Source organism: Anopheles gambiae, chromosome 3, assembly GCF_943734735.2.
Source record: "Anopheles gambiae chromosome 3, idAnoGambNW_F1_1, whole genome shotgun sequence".
Classification (NCBI taxonomy): domain Eukaryota; kingdom Metazoa; phylum Arthropoda; class Insecta; order Diptera; family Culicidae; genus Anopheles; species Anopheles gambiae.
Window position 1 is genome coordinate 20764435 of NC_064602.1, and position 25315 is coordinate 20789749.

The window sequence follows — 25315 nt, forward strand, 5'->3', positions numbered from 1 at the left end:
TAGTGAGTATATTAAGCATTTGGTAATGCAGGATTACCGTTTCACTACTTTACGTTTCACTTTAGCCGATAAGCCATGCGCACTGCTGACCCTTTACAATGCGAAAGGGTTTTCCCACCCACGTGTACGGTGGTCATTAACTCTGCGCTACTAACTGCGCACAGGAGAGAAAGAAAGAGAAATTGCTGTACGTTTTAAAGATAAGACAAGCTTTAAAATACCTAATCAAGCAAGTAAAATCTTAATTCAAATCGCATCAAGCTGATAACGGTGTGACTCAGATATTTGCACTGAAAGGGTGGTTCTGGTAACTGAATCACATGGATCAAGGGGTTTTTTTGTGTAACTGGGTTTTAGAGGTTTTACTTTAGTTTGAAATAACGCACGTGCTCAAAAGCGAACGCGCATGCTCGTTTAAAATTGACACGTTGGCCGCCAACTTGCTCCGAATGGGTTGTTTTTATCGAATGCTCTATGGAATGAACCGTTTCCATGGCAACGCACAAAACAGTTTTCTTCGTTCGTCACTCATAGGCTTGCTCTGGCAGTGGTTGGAAGTATGGTTAGAAGTAAGTTATTTTACAAGTAATTTTATTGTGATAAAACTATAGAGCGATCGAATAATCCTTTCCCCGTTCCCCTCAGTAACGGAACAGCTGATACGCAAAAAGTCCGAGCACAATGAGCTCATCATCGGCACGCTGGAGGAGCTCTCCCTGCACCAGGAAGACATAGAGCGCATCGAGCACATTGGCCACTGGTGTCGGGAGCTGAAGATATTGCTCCTCCAGTCGAACCTCATCCCGCGGTTGGAAAATCTTAATCGGCTCAAAAAGCTCGAATACCTCAACGTAGCGATCAACAACATCGAACGCATCGAAAACCTGGAAGCGCTCGAAGCGCTCCAAAAGCTCGACCTCACGCTCAACTTTATCGGCGAGCTGACGAGTGTCGAGAGCCTGCGGGCTAACTACAACCTTCGCGAGCTCTTTCTTACCGGCAATCCCTGCACCGACTATCCCGGGTACCGGGAGTACGTCATCATCGCTCTGCCCCAGCTCGCCCACCTCGATGGGAAGGAAATTACGCGCAGCGACCGGCTGCTTGCCGCCAAGCAGTTCCCAGCGCTGCGCGAAAGGATCGTTCAGCTCGAGGCGCTGCACAAAATCGAACGCGATGAGCAGCGGGTGCGCGTGCAGCAATCGATCGAGGAGCAGGAGGCGAGCGTGCGCGACCTGCCGGACGATGACGAGCGACGGGCGACCACCTTCTGGCAGCAGAAAAGCGAACACTGTCCGGAGACGCGCATCCAGATGGCAAAGTTTTCACGCCGCGCAAAGGAACAGGCAGCCGCCGGGGGGAAGAATTTGGACCAACCGGATGAACGGAAGCGAACGCGCCGGCTGTTTGCCGAGTGTGGCCGTCCGTACAGCTTGAACGAGCCGCGGGTGAACTTTGAGTTTCGCGACGAGCCGGACCGGTTCGAGCTGGATCTGCACGTGTACAAGTATCTGGACACGTCGCTGGTGGAGGTGGACGCGCAGCCAAACTACGTGCGGGTCACGATCAAGGGTAAGGTGTTTCAGCTTGCCCTCAAGCAGGACATCCAGACGGACCGGTCGACCTGCCAGCGATCGCAAACGACCGGCCACATGCTGATTGTAATGCCGAAGCTTAACCCGGAACGAATCGTTGCACCGGCGCAGGAGAAACGTCCGAGCCAAGTGAACCAATCGCAAGCATCGGGTGGCGGTTTGAAAGGTCCAGTTGACATCCGAAGCATTTGCGGTGGTTCCAGCCAAACGAAACAGCCCCGAATAAATGAAGATGAAATACCGGACCTGATATAGGGGAAAACGGCCGGGAAAAGAATCGACCGTCGAGTTGCTTTATTTCAATGCGCCAAAGCGCTCTTTTCCAGCTCCTTTGCGAAGTTGGCAAAGTCTTCCTCGGTAAACACACTCGGCCCGGCTACATCCTGCTCGTCCTGGTCGTCGTATGCCGTCATCGTACTGTCGTTGTTGTGGTGATCCTTCTTTGAAACGCGCACTCGCGACACATAGCGGCCAGTACGGGCACGCTTCAGGATCTGTTTCGTTCGGAGGGAGAAAAAGAAAAAAGGGAAATTAGAAACGGAAAAAGTCCCTCCCTTGCCGTCCAAGTTTTACCGTCTCGCGGGAAACATCGTCGAGGCTGGAGCGGGAAAACATAAGCAACTTCCTGATGTTATCATCTGTAGGATCGTGCCGGTTGGCGATCTGGTGCCGCACGTCCGTGACGGTGAGTTTTTCCCTGCGCCTTATCATGTCTTTCTCCACCCTTTTACCCTTTTTTCCTACCAGCTCGACAAGCTTCTGGTGTCGCGGTATCAGCTCCAGTGCACTCGCTTTCCTTTTTATAGCTTTTTCTGGTGGGAAAATTACACACAAGTGCTAGTCGTTCGTTGTGGACAGCAGGACGAGTTGGCTTACCGTCTGTTTTACTCTTTGATGCCGCCAGTTCCTGCTCTGCCAGTATGAAGGCTTTCTTCACTAATGATCTGGACATTTTGTAGTTTGTTTTTAGTTCACTATTACACTATTTAAATGAAAAAATGTAGAATTTCAGTTTCACCAAACGGCGCACATGCGTTTGTTTACATTTCGCAAAGGCAGCGAGCTCCGGCAACTGTCAAACAGCAATGTTGACATACAGTGGTGGCCAGAAAAAAGCGACACAGTCCGCTACGATTCAAATGTTTACACGTGTCATTTCGGAATTTTCCACCAAATTTGAAAAAAGCTGAAACACTCTGATTTGATTTCGATTCTTTTGTGTACAAGCAGTTTTATTTCATTCTGGAATGGAACAGTGTATTAAAGCAGTTCGCTCGTCACACTGCACACACACGCACACCCATCTTTCGCTGCGCTAAAGCTATGGCTATAAATTCCAAAGGGGCGAAATGATTTTTGTTTATAAGACATCGACATCGCTTTGTGCATGTTACTTGTGGTAGATGGAATTGTACGATTAAAAAGAACGCGGTCTCGAATCTCCCCTATCTTTACACACGATCACGATCGACGATCGACGAAGCTACTAAAGGTTCGATTTTCACTATTTCCCGTATAGATTCTTTTGTTTAACAGTAAATAAAACGCTCACGGTAACGCTTCCCCCATCAAAAAACGGTAACGACGCGGCCATACAGCTCCGTAACAAATGTGTTTTTTTTTAAGAATCATTAACGAAACACTTAGTAAGAATCATAAAACCCGTTTTGTAAAACGTAAAACCCGTGTTTGGTCGTAACGTTACGTTCAACAACTTCGACATGGCTCCGGGTTTCCTCTCCTCTTAGGTAGACTGTGGCATGGCCGGCAAATGGTGTGAACTCGCGCTAAAATGGCAAAATGGCGAAGAAGTGGTAGAAAAAGTATGGCGATGCGCACCACCAAGCAAACACTCCAAGCTCGAATTTTACCCCCACTCTCCCCCCCCGGAAGCGGTTTAGTTGCGCGGTTCGAGCTAGCTGCTGCCGCTGCTGTTGCTGCCACTGCTGGTGATGCGTTTCCGGCGTGCGCCGGAGTGGTTGGGCAATTTTCAAAGGTTCTCGTCGAGGATGTAGTCCTGGTCGTCCTGGCGGTCCGGCAGGCAGACGAAGAACTCGAACAGATTCAGCACCGGGCCGCGGGAGAACGGGTTCTGGTACCGGCCGCGCTTGTCCCGCAGGTACGGGTAGCGTTTGTAGTTGAACATTTCGTTGGTGGTGAGGTTCATGCAGGCGTGCAGTATCTGGGAAGCGCAATACAAAAATACAATCAAACCGGTACCATCCTTCTAAGCGACCCCTGAACTTACCGATGTGCAGGTGAGAATCCACCCGAGGCCACAAAACACGAACGCTTCCAGCAGCCCGAGCACGTACAGCAAGCTGAACCCCTCGATCATGACGCAGTAGCAGGCGAAGTAGATCGTGAACGAGCAGTTGATCGCGATGCTCAGCACAAACAGCAGAAACCACATCCGATTGCGCAGCCCCACGCAGTTGTAGATGAACGGACAGTGATGGTCGAAGTACGACACGCACCGATTGCATATGCGGCAGTGCTTCGCCCGCAGTGGCCTCAAACAGCGACAGCTGTGGCAGAGCCGGGACAGAATGATGTTTCGCTTCTTCCACTTGTCAAAGTACGGGATCTGCTTGATCGCCCGGTAGTAGGTGTCGGAGTTGAGTGGGATGTAGCCGGGATCGCGCCTGTTCGCTATGATCCAGCTAATCCACATGACCGCATTCCAGTAGATGAAGCAGTAGTGCGACCGTCGCAGTATGTTCCACGTGATTGGAATGCACTGAAGAGAATGAGAAGTTTGTGTGATTTTAGTTACAAAGGTCCACAGTAACAACACAGTAATGTTCACTTACCCTTATCATGTACATCGGATATCCCCACAGCAGTACCGACACCAGGAACAATATCAACGGTCCCTTCGATGCACCGGCCCCACCGAACAGCATACCCCAAATCTCCGAAATCGGTGGCATCCAGCGGGACTTTTTCTTCATCTCATTGTGCAGCAGCTTCACCACCTCACTGTTCCGGTGGCTCTGGGCCAACATTACCGGCGTCTTCCCATTTTTATCGCGCGGTTCCAGCTCCAGATTGCGCTTCTCGCACAGGATCTTCACGCACTGCAAATTACCCGACAGGCAGGCCAGATGCAGCGGGGTCGAACCGAAGTTGTCCGTCTTTTGCAGATCCACCCCAGAGTACATTAACAGCCGTATCAAATCCGCATGCCCCTTATAGGCCGCCCAGTGCAATGCCGTATCGCCGTTAATGTCCGTCAGATGGTTTTGCGCGCCCATACCCAACAGATAGGCAGCCGTTGCCGTCCGCCCGTACATGCAGGCCGTCATCAGTGGCGTAAGGCCCTTAAAGTCGGCCGCATTCACCGCTACCCCAGCCTGGAGCAGCACCTGCACGACGGCCGCGTGTCCCTTGCGGCAGGCCCAATGTATTGGGCGCGGTCCCTGCGTACCCAGGCAGGGCAGATCGACCGGTGCATTGCGCTCGACCAGATAGCGCATCATCTCCACATTCCCATCGAGCGCTGCCCAGTGGGCCGGAGTGTATCCATGCTTGTCCCGAGCGCTCAGTGCCTCCTGCCCTACCTTTTCCACCAAATTTTCCACCTCCGACAGCTCGCTGGAACGGGAAAGCGAGCTGGACGTTACGTTTACTGCTCAACTGAAGGCCTGCTTCGACCGTTTTACCTACCCCGATTTGATAACATCGAAAATGTCATCCATGCTGCTCTGGATCAGTACCTCGCTGCTGTCGGTGCGCGCTAGCAGGTTGCTATCCTTCTCCTGCGTCGGCGTCTTCGCCTCCTCCGGATGGTGTGGATGATCACTCTCCTCGGTCACCATGTTGCATGATGCCGTCAGGGGCAGTGCCCACACCAAAGTGCGAGCACTACCAGGACTCGGATGCACTCGGGACTGCGTTTTGATACCGTTGTCGAGCGCCACGTTAGAAACCGAACGCACTCCCACACACAAACACAGACTGGTCTGGCCTGGCGCTGGTGGCCTGGCCTCTCGCTACGGTTTCGCTACTCGGAACTGCTTCCGGAACTTTCCTTCGTGCCAATCAGCCACCTTCACCTGGCGTAGTGATGTGATCCGCCTACTTCGGTTCAATGTTTCACCAGGCTGGTGAGATTAATTTCACTATCAAACCCCACCAACGCAGTAGCCGTTCCACCAAAGAGACCCAGAGACAAAGGCGCCAAAGTGTGACTTCGTTCGAGGACGTCTGGCTCTGGTTTCGCGCTGGTATGACGGATACTGCGGTGATATTGATTTTCCGATTCCGCTGGCAGGCGAGCGTTTGGGACCAGTGAAAACTTTGCCACAAAAGACTGAAGTACAACTTCCGCGACAGTGCTGCGGAGCATGCGTGGTCGGTGGGAAATTTTTGACAACCGGTCGGTTTGCGCCAAAGGTGTGCTGATGGGAAGAAGGGGGGAGGTTTTGTTTTGGAATTCCAGCCGATGGTGCGGTAGGTCAGTGACAAATACCGAGAAATGAATGGGGTGTGTTCTGGGGAAAGATAACTGGGGGTTTCAACTTTGTTGAAATTTATTTTTCGTGTTTCGGGTGTTCCCAATTATTTGACGGCATTCTAAAATGCAACAGAAAATGGAAATTTATTAGAATTTTAACCAATGTAATAATCATAACGATAATTTCTCAAAAATTCTTAAATTCATACAATCTGGCAACAATTGCCCGTTTTGGCATTTTCGGAGTCTGCGCACTGCAATCTTGTCAAAAGCATTCACAGGCCTGCAGCGAGCAGAACGGGGATATCCTAGCTACACAGTTTGTTTAGATTTTCACAGAAATTGGGCAAAATAAACAACATCCAACAAAGTGTTTTTGTGTCCAGAAGATTAACTACAGTTTGTGAAACATCTTGCCACTCAGCACCGTCCATTTAACGCATTTATAATGGGTAAAAACAACAAGGTAAGAGGTGGCATGCTCGATTGATCCGCTCTCACGTGCAGAAGTTCAATGGCTACCCGGTGGCCGGCTGGTGTTGACGACGTATAAATAGTTTCCTATCAGTGCCCCTTTTGTGTGATGGTGTGTTAAAAGAAACAGTTTCATTTTATACGTTCTTTACTTTGTCTTCACCAAGATTAGGGGTTATTTTATGCTGAAATTGTGCAAGGGGACAACATATGCGCCTGAAATGATGCAATCTGTGTGCAGAGAAATGCGACAGCTCGAGACGAGCATATACAGCAACATTCATTTAGCATTTAGTGCTAATTACTGTATATGATTGTATGTGAAAGGATAAGAAATCAATTTAGTTATATTTTCTGGCAAATACTTAAAAAATTCTCTCACTTCACAAAACAAAACAGTTTCCTAAATTAATCGATGAAACGTGTAACCAATGCGGCCTCGAGCTTGCACCGTGTAAACGAAGCTTCAGCTCGACGTTTCGCAATTTGACAGCTGTCAGGCAACAGCCGTCTCCCACGACAGCAGCACCGCGAACACGGCAGAGAACGGATTTTTACTTTACCAATCGATCCAATTTCCACTTTGTATTTAGTTCGATTAGTTAGTGTATCGTCGGTGAGGAAAATGCCGGAAAACGCACCAACCGCCGAGCTGGCCGGCCTGGATCTGAACAAGCAAAAGGCATGAGTTTACACCAACAGAAAACATCACTTTCCTCTACTTTCCTTCTACTGCTTCCCTCTAAAAAATACCCCTCGGCGCATTGAAACCCTCCTCTGGGTCAGCCTTTGCCGACGTGTGTGCGTGTTTCGGTGGTTGTGTGGTACAGGGAAAAAGTGTGCACCGCATTTGTAAACGAAAGCGAATAGATGAACATTTGAAGAACGGTACAAAGGGCCCGCGAAATGCAACAGACAGTGGGTGTTTTCGTGCGCCACTCGGCCCGATGGTCACTGGTGGCTGCTGGTGGACCGGGTGCGGCATACCGTGCGAGTGGCAGCCGGGAATGGTTGCGATTACGGCAGCTGCATCGACTAGCGCAACCGACACTGGGAAGCCAGCGGCAGAGCAACCGTCCCTTGGCAACACTGGTTCGTTGGGTGATGATGATGGCCACAGCAGAGGGCAAATTTTCGTTTTAATTTACCCTTTTCATTTGTTTCTTTTATGTTTTACAATGGGTGCCGCCTGTGCTCCGTACAGCCAGAGTGACATAACCTCGCAAAATAGTGCATGGGGGGAAACAGGGTGGCTTGTTTTGAAGATGCGTGCACGTTTAAGACGTCACACACAAGGGGCTTGGGGCGATGGCGGTACAATGGAAACGATTTTGTTTAGTTGTTTATTTTAGAGAGAAAAAAAAGCTAAATATGTGTCCTCGTGGCTTCTAACACGTTGTCCGTTTCTGTCGTTATTTGCAGGCAAGCAAGGCAAAGAAGGAGAAACAGAAGAATGCTGCCGCGGATAAAGGTATGTGTGGTCGTGGATCGTATGACGCATACTAGCGGATATGATTAATAGTGTGTTGCACTAGCCTGATGCAATAATTACCTTTTGTTTCGTACAACCTGCAGCTGCTGCACCGGCTCCAGCATCGGGTCAAGCATCGGGTGCCGCGCAAGAAATGAAGGACGGACCGGAATTCATTGACCATCGTATCAAGATCTACGATGAGCTGATGGCGCAGTACAAGGAGGAGCTGGAGAAGCGGGAGAAAACCCCGATCAAGGTCACGCTGCCGGACGGCAAGCAGGTGGATGGGTTAAGCTGGCAGACGACACCGTACGATGTGGCACGCGGCATTAGCCAGGGCTTGGCGGACAACACGGTGATTGCGCGCGTCAACAACGAGCTGTGGGATTTGGATCGTCCGCTCGAGGGTGACTGCAAGCTGCAGCTGCTCAAGTTCGACGACCCGGACGCACAGGCCGTCTTCTGGCACAGCTCGGCGCACATTCTGGGCGAAGCGATGGAGAAGCGCTACGGCGGCCACCTCTGCTACGGACCGCCGATCGACAATGGGTTCTACTACGACATGTTCCTGGAGGGCAGCGGCATTTCCAACCAGGACTATGGTGCGCTCGAGTCGGAGGTGAAGCGCATCGTGAAGGAGAAGCAACCGTTCGAGCGGCTGGTGATGAAGAAGGCCGACCTGCTGCGCATGTTCGAGTACAACCAGTTTAAGGTGCGCATCCTGAACGAGAAGGTCACCACGGAGACGACCACGGTGTACCGGTGCGGTCCGCTAATCGATCTGTGCCGCGGTCCGCACGTGCGCAACACCGGCAAGGTGAAGGCGCTGAAGGTGGTGAAAAACTCGGCCACCTACTGGGAGGGCAAGGCGGACGCGGAAACGCTGCAGCGCGTGTACGGCATCTCCTTCCCCGACCCGAAGCAGCTGAAGGAGTGGGAAAAGATCCAGGAGGAGGCGGCCAAGCGCGACCACCGCAAGCTGGGCAAGGAGCAGGAGCTGTTCTTCTTCCACGAGCTGTCGCCCGGGTCGTGCTTTTTCCAGCCGAAGGGTGCCCACATCTATAACACGCTGATGGGCTTCATCCGCAGCGAGTACCGCAAGCGCGGCTTCCAGGAGGTCATCTCGCCGAACATCTACAACGCGAAGCTGTGGCAAACGTCGGGGCACTGGCAGCACTACGCGGAGAACATGTTTTCGTTCGAGAGCGAGAAGGAAACGTTCGCGCTGAAGCCGATGAACTGTCCGGGCCACTGCTTGATGTTCGACCATCGCAATCGGTCGTGGCGCGAGCTGCCGCTGCGCATGGCCGACTTTGGCGTGCTGCATCGCAATGAGCTTTCCGGTGCGCTGACCGGGCTGACGCGCGTGCGCCGGTTCCAGCAGGACGATGCGCACATCTTCTGCATGCCGGACCAGATACGGGAGGAAATTACGGGCTGCTTGGACTTTTTGCGCCACGTGTACACCATCTTCGGGTTCACGTTCAATCTGGTGCTGTCGACGCGGCCGGAGAAGTACCTCGGCGAGATAGAGGTGTGGAACGAGGCGGAAAAGGCGCTGGCCGACTCGCTGGACAAGTTCGGCGAGCCGTGGAAGGAAAACCCGGGCGATGGGGCGTTCTACGGGCCGAAGATTGACATTACGATCATGGATGCGCTGAAGCGCAACCATCAGTGCGCTACGATTCAGCTCGACTTCCAGCTGCCGATTCGCTTCAACCTGAACTACATCGACGACAGTGGGGAGAAGAAGCGGCCGGTCATTATTCACCGGGCGGTGCTCGGCTCGGTGGAGCGTATGATTGCCATTCTGACGGAGAATTACGCCGGCAAGTGGCCGTTCTGGCTGTCCCCGCGGCAGGTGATGGTGGTCCCGGTCGGACCGGCGTACGACGATTATGCGGACCAGGTGCGGCAGCGGCTGCACGAGGCAGGATTTATGGTGGAGGCCGATCTGGATGCGGGCGATACGATGAACAAGAAGATTCGCAATGCGCAGCTGGCACAGTTTAACTTCATTCTGGGTAAGAGTGGATGGATGGTGAGAATTTTGAGATTTATAATAACTTGCTTTTCCGTTTTACATTTGCACAGTGGTTGGCGAAAAGGAACGCAGCTCGGAAACGGTCAATGTGCGCACACGCGACAACAAGGTGCACGGCGAAGTGACCGTCAACGATCTGGTCACCAAGCTGTCCAAGCTGCGCGACGAGTATGCACGCGGTGAGGATCAATTTTAAGCGGAATTGGCGACCATTTCTCTTCCGGAAGCATTTAGAGAGCGCTAACGTCGCGCAATTGCGCAAAACGCGTAAATTAGACAGGGTCTGATAATTCTTTGATTTTTTTCTACGTAAGTTATTGCTCATCATTCGTTCTGCTTGGCCCATTCTTATTCGCGCTACAGATACTGAAATGGAATAAAATTCGTTCTAAATATAAAAAAATCGGCGGTTGAGATTTTGGTGGAAAAAATGTGCGATTACATTCCGAAAAGAGGATGCAAAGAAAAGAAAACCCAAAATAAACAACCCCCCGCTGACAGTTGACACCACTTGACAGCAATGCGCCGGCTGTCACTGGCAGCCAGCAAAGGTAAACAAACCAGTCGGCAGCAGAACGAGCAGCGCCCACTCTTCGGTGATTCTGGAGCGAATGGATCGTTTAGTTTGCCTGTTTATTGGCATTTGTCACGTTTAGTTCGCTCCCACAGGCACAGTCGTTTTGCTTAAAATGGTTTCAACTACTAGCTCAATCTACACCATAAGTGCGGCACTGGCGTTGCTTGCTTTCACCCCGGCGGCGGAAGCATTGAGCGCCTTCCTGAACGTTGCCATCCACAACAGCGGATTTCATCGGTAAGTTAGAAAGCGCAAAGTGTTCATAAATCAAAACTCATTTCTTTTCATTCCCCTTTCCCACCCTTGGTAGTGATATTCATTACGGCCTTCGGTTCGGTGGCATCGGGCGGATGTCCTGCGAGCTGTTGCTCGTGCAGCAGCTACCGGCCGCCATCTACGTCAACACGGACCAGCTCGTCGATCTGAAGCGCTTCCACAAAATCAACAGCTACGTGCCTTTGTACGTCGATGTGGAAAAGCCGGCCAGCAAGTCGGACCCCTTCACCGTGCACCTGTACGAATCGGTGCGGCGCGAAATTAACATCACGCTTCCGATCCACTTCCGCTATCACGACCCATCCACACGCAAGTAAAGAGTGTTTGCCGTCCTACCCTACCTATCCGCGCTATCTTGTGCAAATGTTTGTCCAAAACACCGTTGCGCTCTGTTTGCTTTCAGATTCGAGCGGATTCAGGTGGAAAGTCCCACCCTGTACGTGCGCTGCAGCAATGTGCATGCGAGCAAGTACCCGCTCCGAACGGTGGGCAAGGCAACGCTGCCCTGTTCGGACAGCTCGGAGATCGAGGACTACGACAAGCTGCACCAGGCCGAGCTGTGCGAGTGGGACGAAATGGAGTTTAATGTAGGTGTTGCTATTTGAAGCATTCTGCATTATTGATGTGTTGGATTGGAGCACAAACACGATTCCGATCCGTTTTCGGCTATTGTTAGTCCGATGGCGACGCCGGCAAAATCCGAATCACTAGTTCCGTCTAGAGTCGTCCGGAGTCATCCGGAGTCGCGCTGAGTCGTCCGAAGTCGCCTGGAATCGTTGGGAGTCGTTCGGAGTCGTCCAGAATCTACCGGAGTCGTTTGGAGTCGGAGTCGTCTGGAGTCGTCTGGAGCCGTCTGTATTCGTCCGGAGTCATCTGGATTCGTCCGGAGTCCTTCGGAGTCGCCCGGAGTCGATCAGAGTCGACCGGAATCGGTCTGAATGACTCCGGATGACTCCGCATGATTCCGATTCCCAACGACTCCGGCCGACTCTGGACGAATCCGATCGACTCCGGATGACTTCAATTCCCAACGACTCCGGCCGACTCTATACTACTAACTTCCATACTTCTAACGACTCCGGGCGACTCTGAACGATTCTGAACGACTCTGGATAATGCTGGGCGGACCTACCTTTTTCGGTTCCGAAATTATCGGAGTCGGATCGGAGTCGACTCCGTATTTTTTGCCAACTTTACACATCACTATTCTGCATGTCTGATGACGACACTTTCTTCTTGTTGCAGAACCTTCCCACGGTGATAAGTGTCCTGATTCCGGTGGGAAACAGTGCATCGTACGGGTTCGTGCTGCCGGCCACAATCCTGGTCAGCTGGATCGGCAGCATGTATCTGATCTACGTCATTCTTAAAGTGGGACGCAAAGTCAACAAAAAGCTACTGTAAAGCTTTCTGCAGCCCTAAAGCCGACCCAAAGCCGCGATCTCATGCCTCAACCTCTCACACACACACACACACGTGTGTGTTCGCCATGGCTCAATTTAGCTTTCAAATGCATTTGGTCGTATTTCAGTATTTTTATTATCATTATTACTATCATTAGCATAACGGTTTATAAATATAGCCAATCTTTCTACGGATGCTGTACTGGATGGCGTACAGCTAGCGAAAAGGGGATGACAAAAAACAACATGTTAGCAAAATGTTATTTTTTTCAACTCCCTTTTTTATACATCCCTTTGGCCCGTTTTTAGGCCTTTGCTTGCTAAAAAAATACATCCCTCTCTCTCTCTCTCTGTTTTGGGATTTCGGTAGTGTAATATCCCATTTTTGCAATTGTTTCTCCTTACCTAATACTAAATGATATGACTGTAACAAGTAATGTTCTTCCCCATCCACTTCCGTCTCTACTCAGTTCCTTTCCTCGGAATGATATTTCGATTTGACGATTGGGCGGTTTGTGTGTTTGCGAGCGTATTTGTGTTGTGGACTAGCAAGAGCAGCCCCCGCGAGATGCCTTTAATCGCTGTAATTTGCGTTGTTACCGTCCGTGTTGTGGGCATTTCGCGCAGATTGGGTTTCTGAAAAAAAGCGTCAATCAAACATTATACCAATTCCTATAAGAATAGGCGCGCGAAAGGGCATACCGTTTGCATTGGACACGGTGCGAGGGATAGGCGACTCTGACTCATTCCAGGGCTGAATGTCAGCCTTGCCAAAGATGATGAAGGTAAGATTGCCGAAGAAGTACACTCCGGCGGCAATGTAGAATACTCGGCGCCACTGAATAGGATCAGTCTGGAAAGGGAACAATCGATCGGGAACAGTATAAGAATTGATTGTACGGGAATGTAAACGCGTCCAAACACTACTCACCGCGTCCGATATCACCTGCCCCACGATGAGCGGCGCAATGATCGACATGATGTTGGCCGCACAGTTCGTGATGCCCATCATCGTGCCGGCATGGTTCGGGGCAAGGTCGATATGGTTCACCTGGAAGCCCAGGTACGTCGCGGAGTTGATGCCGACCGCCAGCGTCAGCAGCACGATCGCCAGATCGGACGAACCCTTCGGCACGAACGCCAACCCGAGCAGGGCCACCATCGGCACCCACAGCCCGATCGTGTTGAACAGCTTCCGGCTGGCCACGCGCGACAAATACTGCCGATTGATGAGGAAATCGGACAGCGGGCTAAACACGAAGCTTAGCATCCACATCACCAGGTACGGGAGCGACGACAGCAGCGCGTTCTTTTTAATGTCCATCTCGAGCACCTCCTTCATGAAGGTGGGCATCTCGGTCAGCAGCGTCCAGAAGCCCCAGTTGTGGCAGCAGTGCGCAACCGTCAGCGCAATCATCGGCGCAGACGTCAGGATCGCTACCCACGGTGTAACGATGCGCCTGCTGTGATCTTGCGGCCCGAACGAGCTTTCGATGAATTCGCGCTCCTCCGGTGCGATGCCGCGGTAGTCGGCCGGCGAGTTGCTGCCGTAGAAGAACCACGCCACCGACCACAGCATCCCGACCGCGCCGGAAATGTAGAATATGCTCGGCCAGCCCATGCTGGAGGAGGCCAGCACGCCGCTGACGGCCAGCATGATCACCGTGCCGAACTGGGCGCCGGCGTAGCTGAGCGTGCCGAGCCGGCCCCGCTCCGATGCCGGTGCCCACCGGGACAGCATCGTGTGGGTGGAGGGAAAGATGAAGCCCTGGCTTAAGCCCTGCACTATCCGGAGCCCTATTACTGCCTGTAAAGCACAGGAGGAGAAAAATAGGAAGCGTTAAAAAGGGAACCAAAGGAAAGCCAAAAAAAAGCGCCATACCTTTGCACCACCGGCATGGGCACAGAACGGTGTCAGCACGGCCAGCAGCGAGCAGACACCGATGGAGAACAGCAGCAGTATCTTGGGCCCGTACCGCTGCGCCAGCTGGCCGGCCGGGATCTGTGTCACGACGTAGCCCCAGAAGAAGCTGCTCAGGATGACGGATTTCGTTTCCTCGTCCCAGTCGAACTCCTCGTAGTCCTTGTTGGCCGCCTTCCGGTCGACCATCGCCACGATCGCGACGGACAGGTTGACGCGCAGTGCGTACGCGACGGTGAGGGCGAAAAACAGCAACAGCGTCTGTACATGGCGCGCACCGAAACCACTTGCTGGAACGATAGGAAGAAAGGCTGGCTTTTTAGTAGGCAGTCGTTGCTAGGTGTTTAAAAAAAAAAAAAATAGATGCAGCGAGGGCACTGGCATTACGTTGCTGTGGAAATCCAATCGGGCGATATTCGTATCGGGACGTGGCGTCACCGCAGCAACCACAGCAGAACGGCATCGTTTGTGTTTGAGGTGGTTTTACTTTGGTTCGATTGCTGCAACCCCGTGTGTGCGAGGGCCGTTACAAGATTCGATTTGGGCACGTTACGATGCGTTACGCGGCAGGCGTTAGCTGGTCATGCAGAGCCTTCGCGTTGCTACAGCAGCAGCGGAAATGCATGAGACGGTGGGTGGTGCGCGCGTGTATGGCGGTCTGCCCACTCTCACTATCGTGCCATATGGTAGAGTGGGGGGCATTGGTGGGAGGTTTAATAAAGCAAATGATAAAGCTGTTTGTGCCCGGTGGAGAACGCGCCTCATGTACAGTGCATGATGACGAGATACACAGAACACAAAAGCAGTGTGGAACAGAAACAACAAAGAAAACTGCTCAAATCACTACATTGATGCACGGTGCCCCCCAAAGGGGAGGGGGAAGCCAAGATAGCTGCCGCACGAAAAAAACACTTTCACGTCTTTGGTCGGTGCATTTTTTATCCAACTAATAAACTAAGCCACCATCATTACAACAAACGAGCAAATCACGAGCTAAAGTGACACGGTTTCTGTGTGTGGTGCTGCTGCTACACTACACTACTCCTACCACCACCATCGGCGATGTGTTTTGCGAATCTGCTCGGCCTGGTGATAGAAATTGTGCCCCCGTTACCGTCCCTTTTGGTGTGTTTATTTTACACAGCAGCTGTTCGGCCGCATACACGCATGACTGACGCGGCAACCAGCTACACACAAAAAACAGCCCTGCACGCACACAACCGTCGTACACACGGCCTGAGATTCGCTCGCTCTCGCTCTCTCTCTCTCTCTCGGCAATGGAGATTTTACCTGTTGCGTTGGCTTGTTGCACAAAGCCATCGCGTGCGCGCGCGCTCTCTCTCTTTATCTCTCTTTCGCTGCCGTAGAGTGCAGACAGGTAAACAACAAGCAGCTCTCTCGGTCTTTCACGTGCTAATTGCGTGCGAAAGCATTCTCCCTCCTGCTCACTCTCTCTTCTCTCTTGCAGTGGTGTAGTGTAAATCAGCGGTCGTTAAGGGATGAGGCGACGATGAAGCTGTTTAATTTGGCATTAATGCATCAGCAGGTCTGCTTATCTTCTTCATCAAGAGATAAACAAACCGTGAACCTCCTGTTCCTGTTCTAGCACACTTTTATTTGTGTTTGATTGCCCTTATAATTGTCTATTTATGGAAGAGCGTGAGTGTGACTTATTTAATTAGCACAACATTCTTATTTTTTTAATTTAATTATAGAATAATTAATTTTTGTACAAACAATTACACAGTATTTTAACGTTTTACTACACCTATGGGCGTGATTTTTCCTTCCACAAGTCGATAATCTCATGTCGGTCACTTTTTTTAATACACCATTACAACCCTAAAACAAGGGTGTAATAAAGAGAACGGCTGTTGCGATGTAACAGTCGGGTGTGGTAGAAAGGGTGGGAAAAAACAAAACACATGTACACGTGTGGCGCTTATCATATTGCAGATTGCACTAGATTCACTACGATCACTAGTAATTAATCTAAACTAAAAGATCGTTTGGCGATTGTTGGCATATTGAGGAATTGTTTAAAGAAAAAAAAAATAGAAAATTTATTCTTTTTTATTTATTTAAAGAAAAATTTAAAATGTTTGCTTCGAAAAATGAAATTTTGTGTTGAATCTGTTGTTATGTTGTCATTTCTATTTTTTTTTTAATTATATAAGGTTACACCGAAACTTGCACCTGTAGATAATGTTGGCCGGTAATAAATGTTAATGGCATAAAATATGCATAAATATGACCCAGTGTGTGCGTGTGTGATAAAGCTAATGATATGAAGGACTTCTACTTCACCGAAGGGAAAAGGGACGGTAGCGTGGTGCGGAGACTGTGAACAAAATAAACGGCTGCCGACTTAATGGGAGGGCAAATTTGAGCAAAATTTTCTTGTGACACAAATTTCAATGCCAACATCGGCTAACCTCATAGCAGTAAACACACACACACATCACACACACAAACACCCAATTGTGCATAGTTCATAAATAGTGCGCGATTTAAGCGACGATATCCTTCGGTGTTATCAAACGCCAACAACTGGTGAAGCCAAGGTGCCAGGGGCGATCTCATGTTGCACACAGCAAATTTGCTAATAATCAAAATCTTGATTAAAAAAAATCAAAAATCAAAATCAAAAAATCTTGACTCACAGACGCAGACAAAGGCAATGTGGCCACTGGGAGTGCTTCTGTAAGCATACAAAAGCGGTAGCTTTTGCTTATAAGTTGCATACACAAAGGTTTTTTTTCTAACTGATCTTCAAAATGATCGCTCAAGGCACACCTTTTGGATGGTTTTGCATCAGTTTTTGTTCACTCTCGCACTTCATTTCTGGTAGTTTTGTTCCTCAATGATAGTAATTCTGGTAGTAAGCTGGTCTACAATTTCTGAACAATTTCATAACACACTTCCAGTTCATTGCGGCTCAATAACACGCGAGACAGTTTTTTCTCCTTTCTATTTGACACTTGAAATGGTTTGGCAATAGTAGAATATAATGTTAGACTATTTTTTTTAAGATACCTTCATCTTTCCGATTTCGAGCCATGGCGATGGTTTAGAACGGTCCAGTTGCTTCCGGCTGCACTTGATCGAATGTGTCGCTGTTCTATATTTCCAATCGACTAATCATATTTGACCGCTTCCTGAATGGTCATTGCATCACTGTAAAATGTATCTCCCCCACTCCCAGTATCAATCGATCGATAAAAACACCCCCTCCCCCGAAAAACCTCCATGCATGCTTATCAGCCTGGTACAGCTGAAGTGTGTCGAAGAAATCAAACTGCAAACAAATCCCTCCCGCTCAGCACACATCGGGGATCGGTGCCCCCCCTCTGAGGTGTGTGTTTGGAACCTGATCGATAAGAAACCGGGCCGGGTGGGAAACTGAGAAACTGGTAGTAAAGTTTGTAATGCTGCTCAAACACACATCGCTACGCACTGCGGAGTTGGAAAACATTTCCAACAAGTCATCGGGAGCACTTGACCACGGATGCTTCGGCAGTAGCGCGGAGATCGGCCGGTGTGAAGTGGAGTAGCAAGTCAAGTTACGAAACGTGACCAACGCCCTTTGGTGGTGGTGGACGCCAACCGTTTTGCCCTTGAAAATGTGTCCTGCGACGCGCCGTGCGAGAGCGTCGAATGCGCGCCAGAAACAACAAACAAAGCGCATCGAGATGACTGTGCCGATGAGGCTCCGGGAGTGCCGGCGCAGATTGTAGTTAGAATGACACGGAAGGACGTTCTCGGCAGATTCTCATTGGGTCGTGGCAAAGGCTGAGCGAAGATAGATAGTAGATTGTTGGTGGGTGATGTGATCGATCGTCTAATCAGACTAACAATATTGCAATGTCACTTGTATTGTTCTTTATGTCTTTATGGGATACTTCATCTTATCAAAAGTTTGATATTACTTGCAGGATTTTGTTTTACTTGTTTGAATCAAACATTAATGCTGGTCAATGTAGTTTTTTTTTGTATTTAATGGTTTATTTACTGTTTTTTTAATAGTTTTGGATTACTACAATATTCTTGCAATGCACAAAGAACTGTCTGGTTTCTATCTTCTTCTATTCCACCTTTTAATTTACTTCTTGTCGTCGTAGTTTGGTACCATATTCTTTTATTTTTGTAACTTTTAATACATTTTTCATTTTTCTTACTGTTTTTTTTTCTGTTTTCTTGTTTAAAATATTTGACTGATTGTGTATAATACAGTCGTTAGGACTAACTTTTGGCTCTAACTCAATTATTTCTGTCTCTAAGGCACATTTTTTTCAATTCCTATGGCACACAGTGTGCCAAAATTGCCTCTAAGGCAACCATTTTTAGAATATATGTAAAGTAGTTAACAAGTTCATTGATATAATTTAAAATATAACAAATATAATGCCAATTTTGGAAGTTTTAATGGAGTGTGAAAAGCTGTGGCATGATTTTGAGGTGTAAAAACTGGCTTTAGAAGTTATTAAATTTCATTAATTGTTCATTCAAATTCATGAAACTACACGATTTTTGTTGCTTTTTTGTACTGCAGTTGCCATAGATCTGCTCAAATATCTTGTAAATGTATTATGATTCTTACAAGAGTAAAAAAACTGACTTACAGACAAAAATAGGTGCTTGAGAGTCGAAAATTGATGTCTGAGGGCCAAAGTTTGACGAAAACTTATATTTTTTTAGAATTAACTGATTAACTGATTTTTGTAAATTCTATTTTTTAAATATCTCATTCTCTATATTTGACACGATCTTCTACGCATGTTTCCTATCTTTTCATAAAATTAGTTTGACCTATACTTTTCATTAAAAAAAACATAATTTTAATAAAATTGAGCCATTTTTTATTTTAACATCAGAATGAAAATCATTGCACAACACAAACGTAAAAAAATCCCTCGTTTGCTGTGAAATGATTCGATATTAGTTGGAAATCAATCGATATTAGTTGGAGTTCAATCTGTTATAAAATATTATTATTGGTTTTGGGTAATATTATTACTAATAATCAATAAAACATCGATCATATCCGGCATTAGAAGTGAAAAAAATGTATTGATTGTGAGACAAAATAAACTATCAACAAGAATTACACACAAAAAAAAAACAAGTTCCCCTGTATCTGCTGGAATGTCGTAACACCCTTTACCATCAAATTTCTTAATTTTCCTGCTCAGCCTTCATTGTTACCATGGATTCGAACACATTTATCCATTCCTTGAACTTGTACGTGCCATGCTATGGGTCCGAAAACAATACATCACCCCCTCTGCCTGCCACCCGAGGTTAAAAGCCATCCCACGACGAATGTCCACTTGCCTACTCGCCCGAAAATAACGAAACAGTTCCAAAAACGGATGCAAAAATGTGTATTCGATCGATCACACGCCGCCATGACGCACTTGCCGGCCCGCTTGATCGTTCCCTGACTGACGACCGGAAGTGTATAAACCGCTCACAAAACGCGCTCCATTACACGGTACAGCAGGAGGGGGGGGGGGGGGGGGAGGAACGTGACCACCTTGCCAGCCGGTGGACGTGTTCTGCGTTGGCGGGCCCGTTCAAACATTCCTTCTCCCCGCCACCTTTAGTAACAGACTTGTCGGTGTATATATGTAGCCGATGATCGCGCACACTAATGTCGGTGACACTTGGAAGCGCCACTTGGAAGCACACAAATCAGCAAACAAACCATTGGCAACGGTTGTTCGCGTTGTTTGGCCCCCAACAGTGTCGATCGAACAATACAGTCTGCGTTTATCCCTGGCTTGTCCACTTAGCGCTTAGGGGACGGGTGGTCTAATGAACTGGCCTGATTGGGGAGCCCTCTCGGAACCGCCACGACCCTGGCGGTTTATCTTTACAACCGCATCGACCTGATTGATTACGGCCCGATTGGGTCGCCCCATTCGTTCTACGGTACTCGAATGGTACTCGAATGCGATGGGTTATCAGTCGCTGAGCGAGCCAGAGGGCGCTATGATTATGTAGCTTATTGTGGTTTGTAAGTGGATTAAGGACTGCTTTGAGGACATGCCCCACCGGACTCAGGCTCCGGTTAACCCGGTTACACAATCCACGGATGGAAGTTAGTAAAAAAGTAGTTTCAAAATAAATGATTTATGGTTTGATAATTGGATGGTATTTAGAAAATACAGAACATAGACCTGCAACATTCTTGCACACGATCAGTTCGAAAATGTCACTCCCGCTAAGCCTTTCAACCTGCTCCGTGAGTGGCATATGCAAATTGGCACTCTAATAACGCTTAGTAGCGTGCTCTTTTGAAGCTGCCAGACGGAGACAGAGACGGAGACGAGCAGCAGCATTAGCAAGCGCACACAACAAAATCCGCCAGTACACGTTGCTAATCTCTCCGGACGTCAAGAACGTCTTTGTCCGATCAGCATCGCAGGCGCGGGAGGGCATTGTTGTGATAAAGTCATCTACTCTCCCTCCGCATCTCCCCACACTGGAATGTTCCGACATGTCTCGCCAACTGACTGTCAAAAGCTCCCGCACGTGTTCCCGTACAGCGTCTTTGTCGCAAGAGCTGAACTTTAAAGTGGGGGAGGAAAAATCGCGCGAAGATCACATGCAGATCATAAATCAGACTTCACCGCCACCGGAACCGCGTATAATCGAACAACTGCAAAAATGCCAAACGGAACTTCCCATCCCGTGTATCTTGATTGATGTGTTTAGGCAGCGTGCGCGCGCAGGTTCATGTTCGTTCTCCCCAACACGAGACGATCGCGATCGCGTACCGCCCGTCTCTAGATGTCTCCGGATATTAGATCTCGCGACAGTACAGCACGAGCATTTCCTTTCTCGGGTTAAGATCTCATCTCACGACGACGACCAAACAACGATCGAGTTTTGGAGCAAACGCTCGGTACAAAACGGGGCAAAAGGCATCGTGCCTGCGACACCTGGCGTTTGCGCTATCGTGGTGGGTCGTAGCGGTCCGAACAGGTTTGCTGTGTGTGTGGTTCGACACCTTGTTTCACCCTTACGCTGGGATAACCTTCGCACAAAAGAGTGTGCAAAAAAACAGCTCAGAGGGTATGATTGAAAAATAATAGAATTCCATCGTGAGCGCGCGCGCGCAATTCCGCGCGGAACTGAAAATCTGCACGTTGTTTACAAACAACTCTCGATCTTTTGGCGCTGATCTTGCGATCGTTTTTTTGTACATCGAAGGGGCACGTTAGGAATTCACGCGTACAGTGATCGCTCAAATATTTAGCCACTTTGGTTGGTGGTGGCCGCTATGAGGCCTTCACCTTTTGAGCAGGTTGCAGCGAAAGTTTCGCAAACCGGGAAGGAACCGGACAGACAGCAGCATATCACTCGTCCCGATTGCACCGTTTGTGTGGTTTCGCTGCTGGTTTGTTGGGCTTTTTGTTTTGGTTTTTAGCTTCTCGGTTTGTTTTGGAGTTCTTTGGGCGCCTGTCTGCTGAGAGGGAGACAAGTGCGCGATCGTCCAAGGACGGTCAAGGTTTTTGGAAAGGATTCGTTTTCTGCGCTGCCACAGTTCGCTCCCCTCTCTACGCTTCGCGCAGGGTAGGAATGTGGGATTCTGCACAATCAACAACACGGGGCGGAATGACTTGCCCGGGGTACCGGCGAATCCTGTTACCGCCGTGTTTATTGTTTCATCGTTCGGGTTGATCGCTCACAATATTGCGGAAGAATGGCTGCAACTGGAACGATAAAATGCTTGCAAATAGTGCTCGCTTTCTGGCGACGGGAGATACCGCCGTAGGTTAAGGACCGGTAGTAGAGGGTTTTTGCGTTTGCGTTGTTTGCTTCTGCAGTAGCGCCGTCCGACCAGCCGGGAAGGTCATCAGACACCTGTGCGGTTTTAATCGGTTGGTGATCCATCCGGGCGTTAATTTACTGTTTTATTTGCCTGTGTCGGCGGCAGTTTACACACGCACATCAAGGGTTGAATTTATGGTGCATTATGTTGGGACCGATTCGGATTCGCTATGGTGGTCTACCGGTGATTGTGATTTTTGTGCTGATTTTACTGCTACGGTAACGATTGTGTGGGTTGGAAAAAAGTGCACGATTTATTGGAAATTAAAAGCATCCTATGCATTAAATCTTTTTGTTGCATTTTTTGAAGGTCATTTTACTTAATTCAGGTAATTAATGGAATAAATAAATTGTTCTTATTTTCATTAAACAAAACATTAACCTTAACCATTCATTTGAAATGAAATTTGTTAAAGGAAAATGTTTTATTTGCTGTCTACAACTCAAAAATATAAATATTTCCAATGTATAAATCATAATTAATAATAATTTCCAGAAATATAAACAACGGTGACTCACCATTCAAAATAAAACTTTTGAATCAAAAATGTTATTAATTGACCAGATTCGAGAGTGATCGAAGTATAAATATATTTAAAATAATGTTCCAAGTACTAATGAAAAATCAATTTAAAAAATCTACAACTCAAATCGATAATTATAAAATACTGTATAAAATATATCCTATCTTATGATCTTATTTATATTTTTTATCACATTATAATGCAAATTTAACAAATGCAAATAATGAAGAATTTGGAACAGTAAATTAGAAACAAAATTGCATAGAACCAAAACAAACTAAAAGGATTTGAGGATCACTAAACTCAGCATTAATGAATTTGCTTTTAATATGATTTTTTATTACTATTACAAGTATTAAACGAAACCAGGCTGTGTTACAAATGTAAGTGTTAATGTAAGGATAATTACTTCAACTGACTCATTCTGTTGCTTAATTTTCTTAATTTTCGTCGTTTTTTTTTCATTTAATCTGAGTTGGAATAATTTGCCTCTTTTTGTCATTATGCATCCTTAACTGGGCATTATAATGCCAAAGTCTAGCCATTATCATTCTAAAATCAAAATATCAATATTCAATGTAACATCTCTTCAGAAATACAATACATTGATAACCGTCATTTTTGCCACAAACAGGTTAAAGAATAGATAGAAGCCTAACTTTGCACAAATTATGCACTTTTGTTGACGGTTTCCGTCCACATTAACACAAAAGCATTCCATAAATAGTTTAGGTACAGGTTTATTACGAAAATATCTTTTTACTTTAAAAATTCTCAGCACTGCGATTCTCAAGTGCTATATAAACAGCTGAATGTAAAACACTTTTCCCAAGCAACTTCATTTCACACGGCTTATCGTGCAGGTACGTAGTAATACAACGTAACTAAAGGCACGTTACTAATAGTGCAAGTTCATTTCTGGCTTTATGGCATGATCCGTTTCCATGAAGTTTTACATGGTACACCCTGAAACGGACTCCAGTATTAAGGCACTATTACTACTACTTACGCGCTTTTCCTTCTCCGGCGTACGTTTTCATCTGCTCCAAATCTTTCGCTGAACCGTTCGTCACTTCGGACCGTTTTCCGTCCGCTGTTGTATTGCTATCCGACACCATTGTTGCACTTTTACTCTTTTTACTGACTACAAAAAGGAATTTTGAAACACTTGTAAAACTACCAAGCAGACTTAATGCTCTTTATCTTCTCTTTTCTTTTACAAAAATTAAAGTTTACACATCGTTTTTGCTTCGTTACTAGCGTTTTTCCGCACCCAACAACACTTCACAACGAAAAGGGAACTACGGTTTGCTGTCTGATGCGAATAGTTAATCCCCCCACGCGGCTATTTGTGCATGCATCCGGATGTGAGATGAGCTATTTTACGTTTGGTGCTGAGCTCTGAGCTAAAACAACAACAAAAAACTGCGCGTAAACAACAATAGCACGCGACGAGCAGCCCGCATCGGCAGCCTCATTGACGAGAACACGACAGTACAGGGGAAGTGTATACACACTGGCAGGCACTCCGAAAAGCCAAACCCGACGCAACCGACACACAACCGCGCTGTGTGGCACCTCAGCACTGAACGGAGGCACCCGATAGAATGCAGAAACAATCGATCGTTCGAGCCTGATAAAGCTCGATGGAAATGGCCAACCCGCCGCCCGGTCCACTACTAGCAGCACCACTACACCTGTGTGTGTGTTGCGGGGCTGTGGGCATCACTCCATTCTCCACAAGGTGAGGGGAGGAGTGCTACCTCCACCATCCTCCCTTGGCGTGGAGAAGCGTGAGCAGCTTTCAAAGTTCTCCCACCGGCCACTTAATCGACTGTTCGAATTAAGTGCACAACAACGCGTTTGTGAACGTGTATGCGTTGCATTCTAGCAGTGTGTGTGTGTGTGTCTATAACAACATATTGTTTTTTTTGTTTAATTTTGCTGAGTCAATTGGGAGTAATGTAGGGGTTCTAACTATGATCATGATCATGTTCTAGCTGTGGTCTTACGATCTAACAGCTTTAAGTTCGGCTTTGGAGTTCAGTATCAGCCTTTTCTCTGCCAAACCCTGTTTGACCATGCAGAAGGGATTATGTGCCCCTCGTTATCAGACTCCTTCCACTATCAGTCACCAAGCCCGTGATCAGCTCCTGGTCCCATGTACCTGACGTCATAATACCACCGCTAAGGTCAACTCCTGCCCGGTATCGATAATACTTGGGCCCACTTCAAAAGATGCAACGCTGGCCTCATCCTCCCGCTGCTGGACCGCCCAGCCACAATCAGGAACGAACTAGTTTACCCCAGGCGCGACCAAGAATGCAACCAGTATGCACTCAGGAATGCTTTTTTTCAGAATGTATCACTGCTGTGCTGATTAATTGCCCTCTCATTGCACTGCGTTTTATTGCACGTGGGAAAGTATCGTAGGGCGAGCGGCGATTGGCAGCTGGCCGGATAGAAAGGAACTCCGGGGTGAGGAGTCCCCAGTAGCAACAAACCCAACATCCGGAGTTCCTGTTCCGGATCAGGGATCTGTTAGAGCCATGGACAAGGGGACAGTAACGGAGGGGCGATAATAATCATTAGCTAATAGGATGATTTTAAGGAAATGGCGAGATTCCATAAATGTGCCGTTTAATGTCAATTAGATCCTCAAGTACAGGGTTACCATGGTGATACTATGGGGCGCTGCGTTGCGCGCGTGCTTGTGCGTACGCTGCGCG

At 48.1% G+C, this 25315-nt stretch overlaps 6 protein-coding genes across 10 annotated transcripts; 3 read left to right on the top strand and 3 right to left on the bottom strand.

The window, feature by feature from the left end:
- Nucleotides 1-23: 23 nt before the first annotated feature.
- On the top strand, nt 24-1872 carry LOC1279897 (protein tilB). Its single transcript, XM_061655443.1, has 2 exons — nt 24-569; nt 646-1872. Exons 1-2 carry the CDS (start codon nt 560-562, stop codon nt 1848-1850), a joined length of 1215 nt encoding a protein of 404 aa, XP_061511427.1. The 5' UTR covers nt 24-559; the 3' UTR covers nt 1851-1872.
- LOC133392904 (uncharacterized) lies at nt 1846-2687 on the bottom strand. Its single transcript, XM_061655448.1, has 3 exons — nt 2472-2687; nt 2169-2407; nt 1846-2089 (listed from the first exon to the last, which is right to left on the bottom strand). The coding sequence occupies exons 1-3, from the start codon at nt 2545-2547 to the stop codon at nt 1895-1897; spliced, it is 510 nt and encodes a 169-aa protein (XP_061511432.1). The 5' UTR covers nt 2548-2687; the 3' UTR covers nt 1846-1894.
- A 108-nt stretch (nt 2688-2795) lies between these two features.
- LOC1279899 (uncharacterized) lies at nt 2796-5980 on the bottom strand. The gene is made up of 4 exons (XM_319681.4): nt 5265-5980; nt 4409-5192; nt 3844-4335; nt 2796-3777 (listed from the first exon to the last, which is right to left on the bottom strand). Exons 1-4 carry the CDS (start codon nt 5414-5416, stop codon nt 3586-3588), a joined length of 1620 nt encoding a protein of 539 aa, XP_319681.3. The 5' UTR covers nt 5417-5980; the 3' UTR covers nt 2796-3585.
- Nucleotides 5981-6625: 645 nt separating this feature from the next.
- Nucleotides 6626-10449, top strand: LOC1279900 (threonine--tRNA ligase 1, cytoplasmic). Of its 2 annotated transcripts, none has more exons than XM_061659664.1 (4): nt 6626-7620; nt 7951-7999; nt 8104-10026; nt 10097-10449. In XM_061659664.1, the coding sequence occupies exons 1-4, from the start codon at nt 7435-7437 to the stop codon at nt 10240-10242; spliced, it is 2304 nt and encodes a 767-aa protein (XP_061515648.1). In that variant the 5' UTR covers nt 6626-7434; the 3' UTR covers nt 10243-10449. The 2 variants fall into 2 exon arrangements, with proteins under 2 accessions (XP_061515648.1, XP_061515649.1); XM_061659665.1 differs by having other exon boundaries at nt 6983-7210.
- Nucleotides 10450-10568: 119 nt separating this feature from the next.
- LOC1279901 (phosphatidylinositol-glycan biosynthesis class X protein) lies at nt 10569-12547 on the top strand. The gene is made up of 4 exons (XM_319684.5): nt 10569-10860; nt 10934-11212; nt 11303-11486; nt 12145-12547. Exons 1-4 carry the CDS (start codon nt 10736-10738, stop codon nt 12301-12303), a joined length of 747 nt encoding a protein of 248 aa, XP_319684.5. The 5' UTR covers nt 10569-10735; the 3' UTR covers nt 12304-12547.
- On the bottom strand, nt 12415-24426 carry LOC1279902 (putative inorganic phosphate cotransporter). 4 transcript variants are annotated; one of them, XM_061659667.1, is made up of 5 exons: nt 23596-24426; nt 14185-14513; nt 13234-14109; nt 13005-13155; nt 12415-12938 (listed from the first exon to the last, which is right to left on the bottom strand). In XM_061659667.1, the coding sequence occupies exons 1-5, from the start codon at nt 23702-23704 to the stop codon at nt 12877-12879; spliced, it is 1527 nt and encodes a 508-aa protein (XP_061515651.1). In that variant the 5' UTR covers nt 23705-24426; the 3' UTR covers nt 12415-12876. The 4 variants fall into 4 exon arrangements, with proteins under 4 accessions (XP_061515651.1, XP_061515652.1, XP_061515653.1 ...); XM_061659668.1 differs by lacking the exon at nt 23596-24426 and adding an exon at nt 14611-19168; XM_061659669.1 differs by lacking the exon at nt 23596-24426 and adding an exon at nt 17260-18392.
- Nucleotides 24427-25315: the final 889 nt, after the last annotated feature.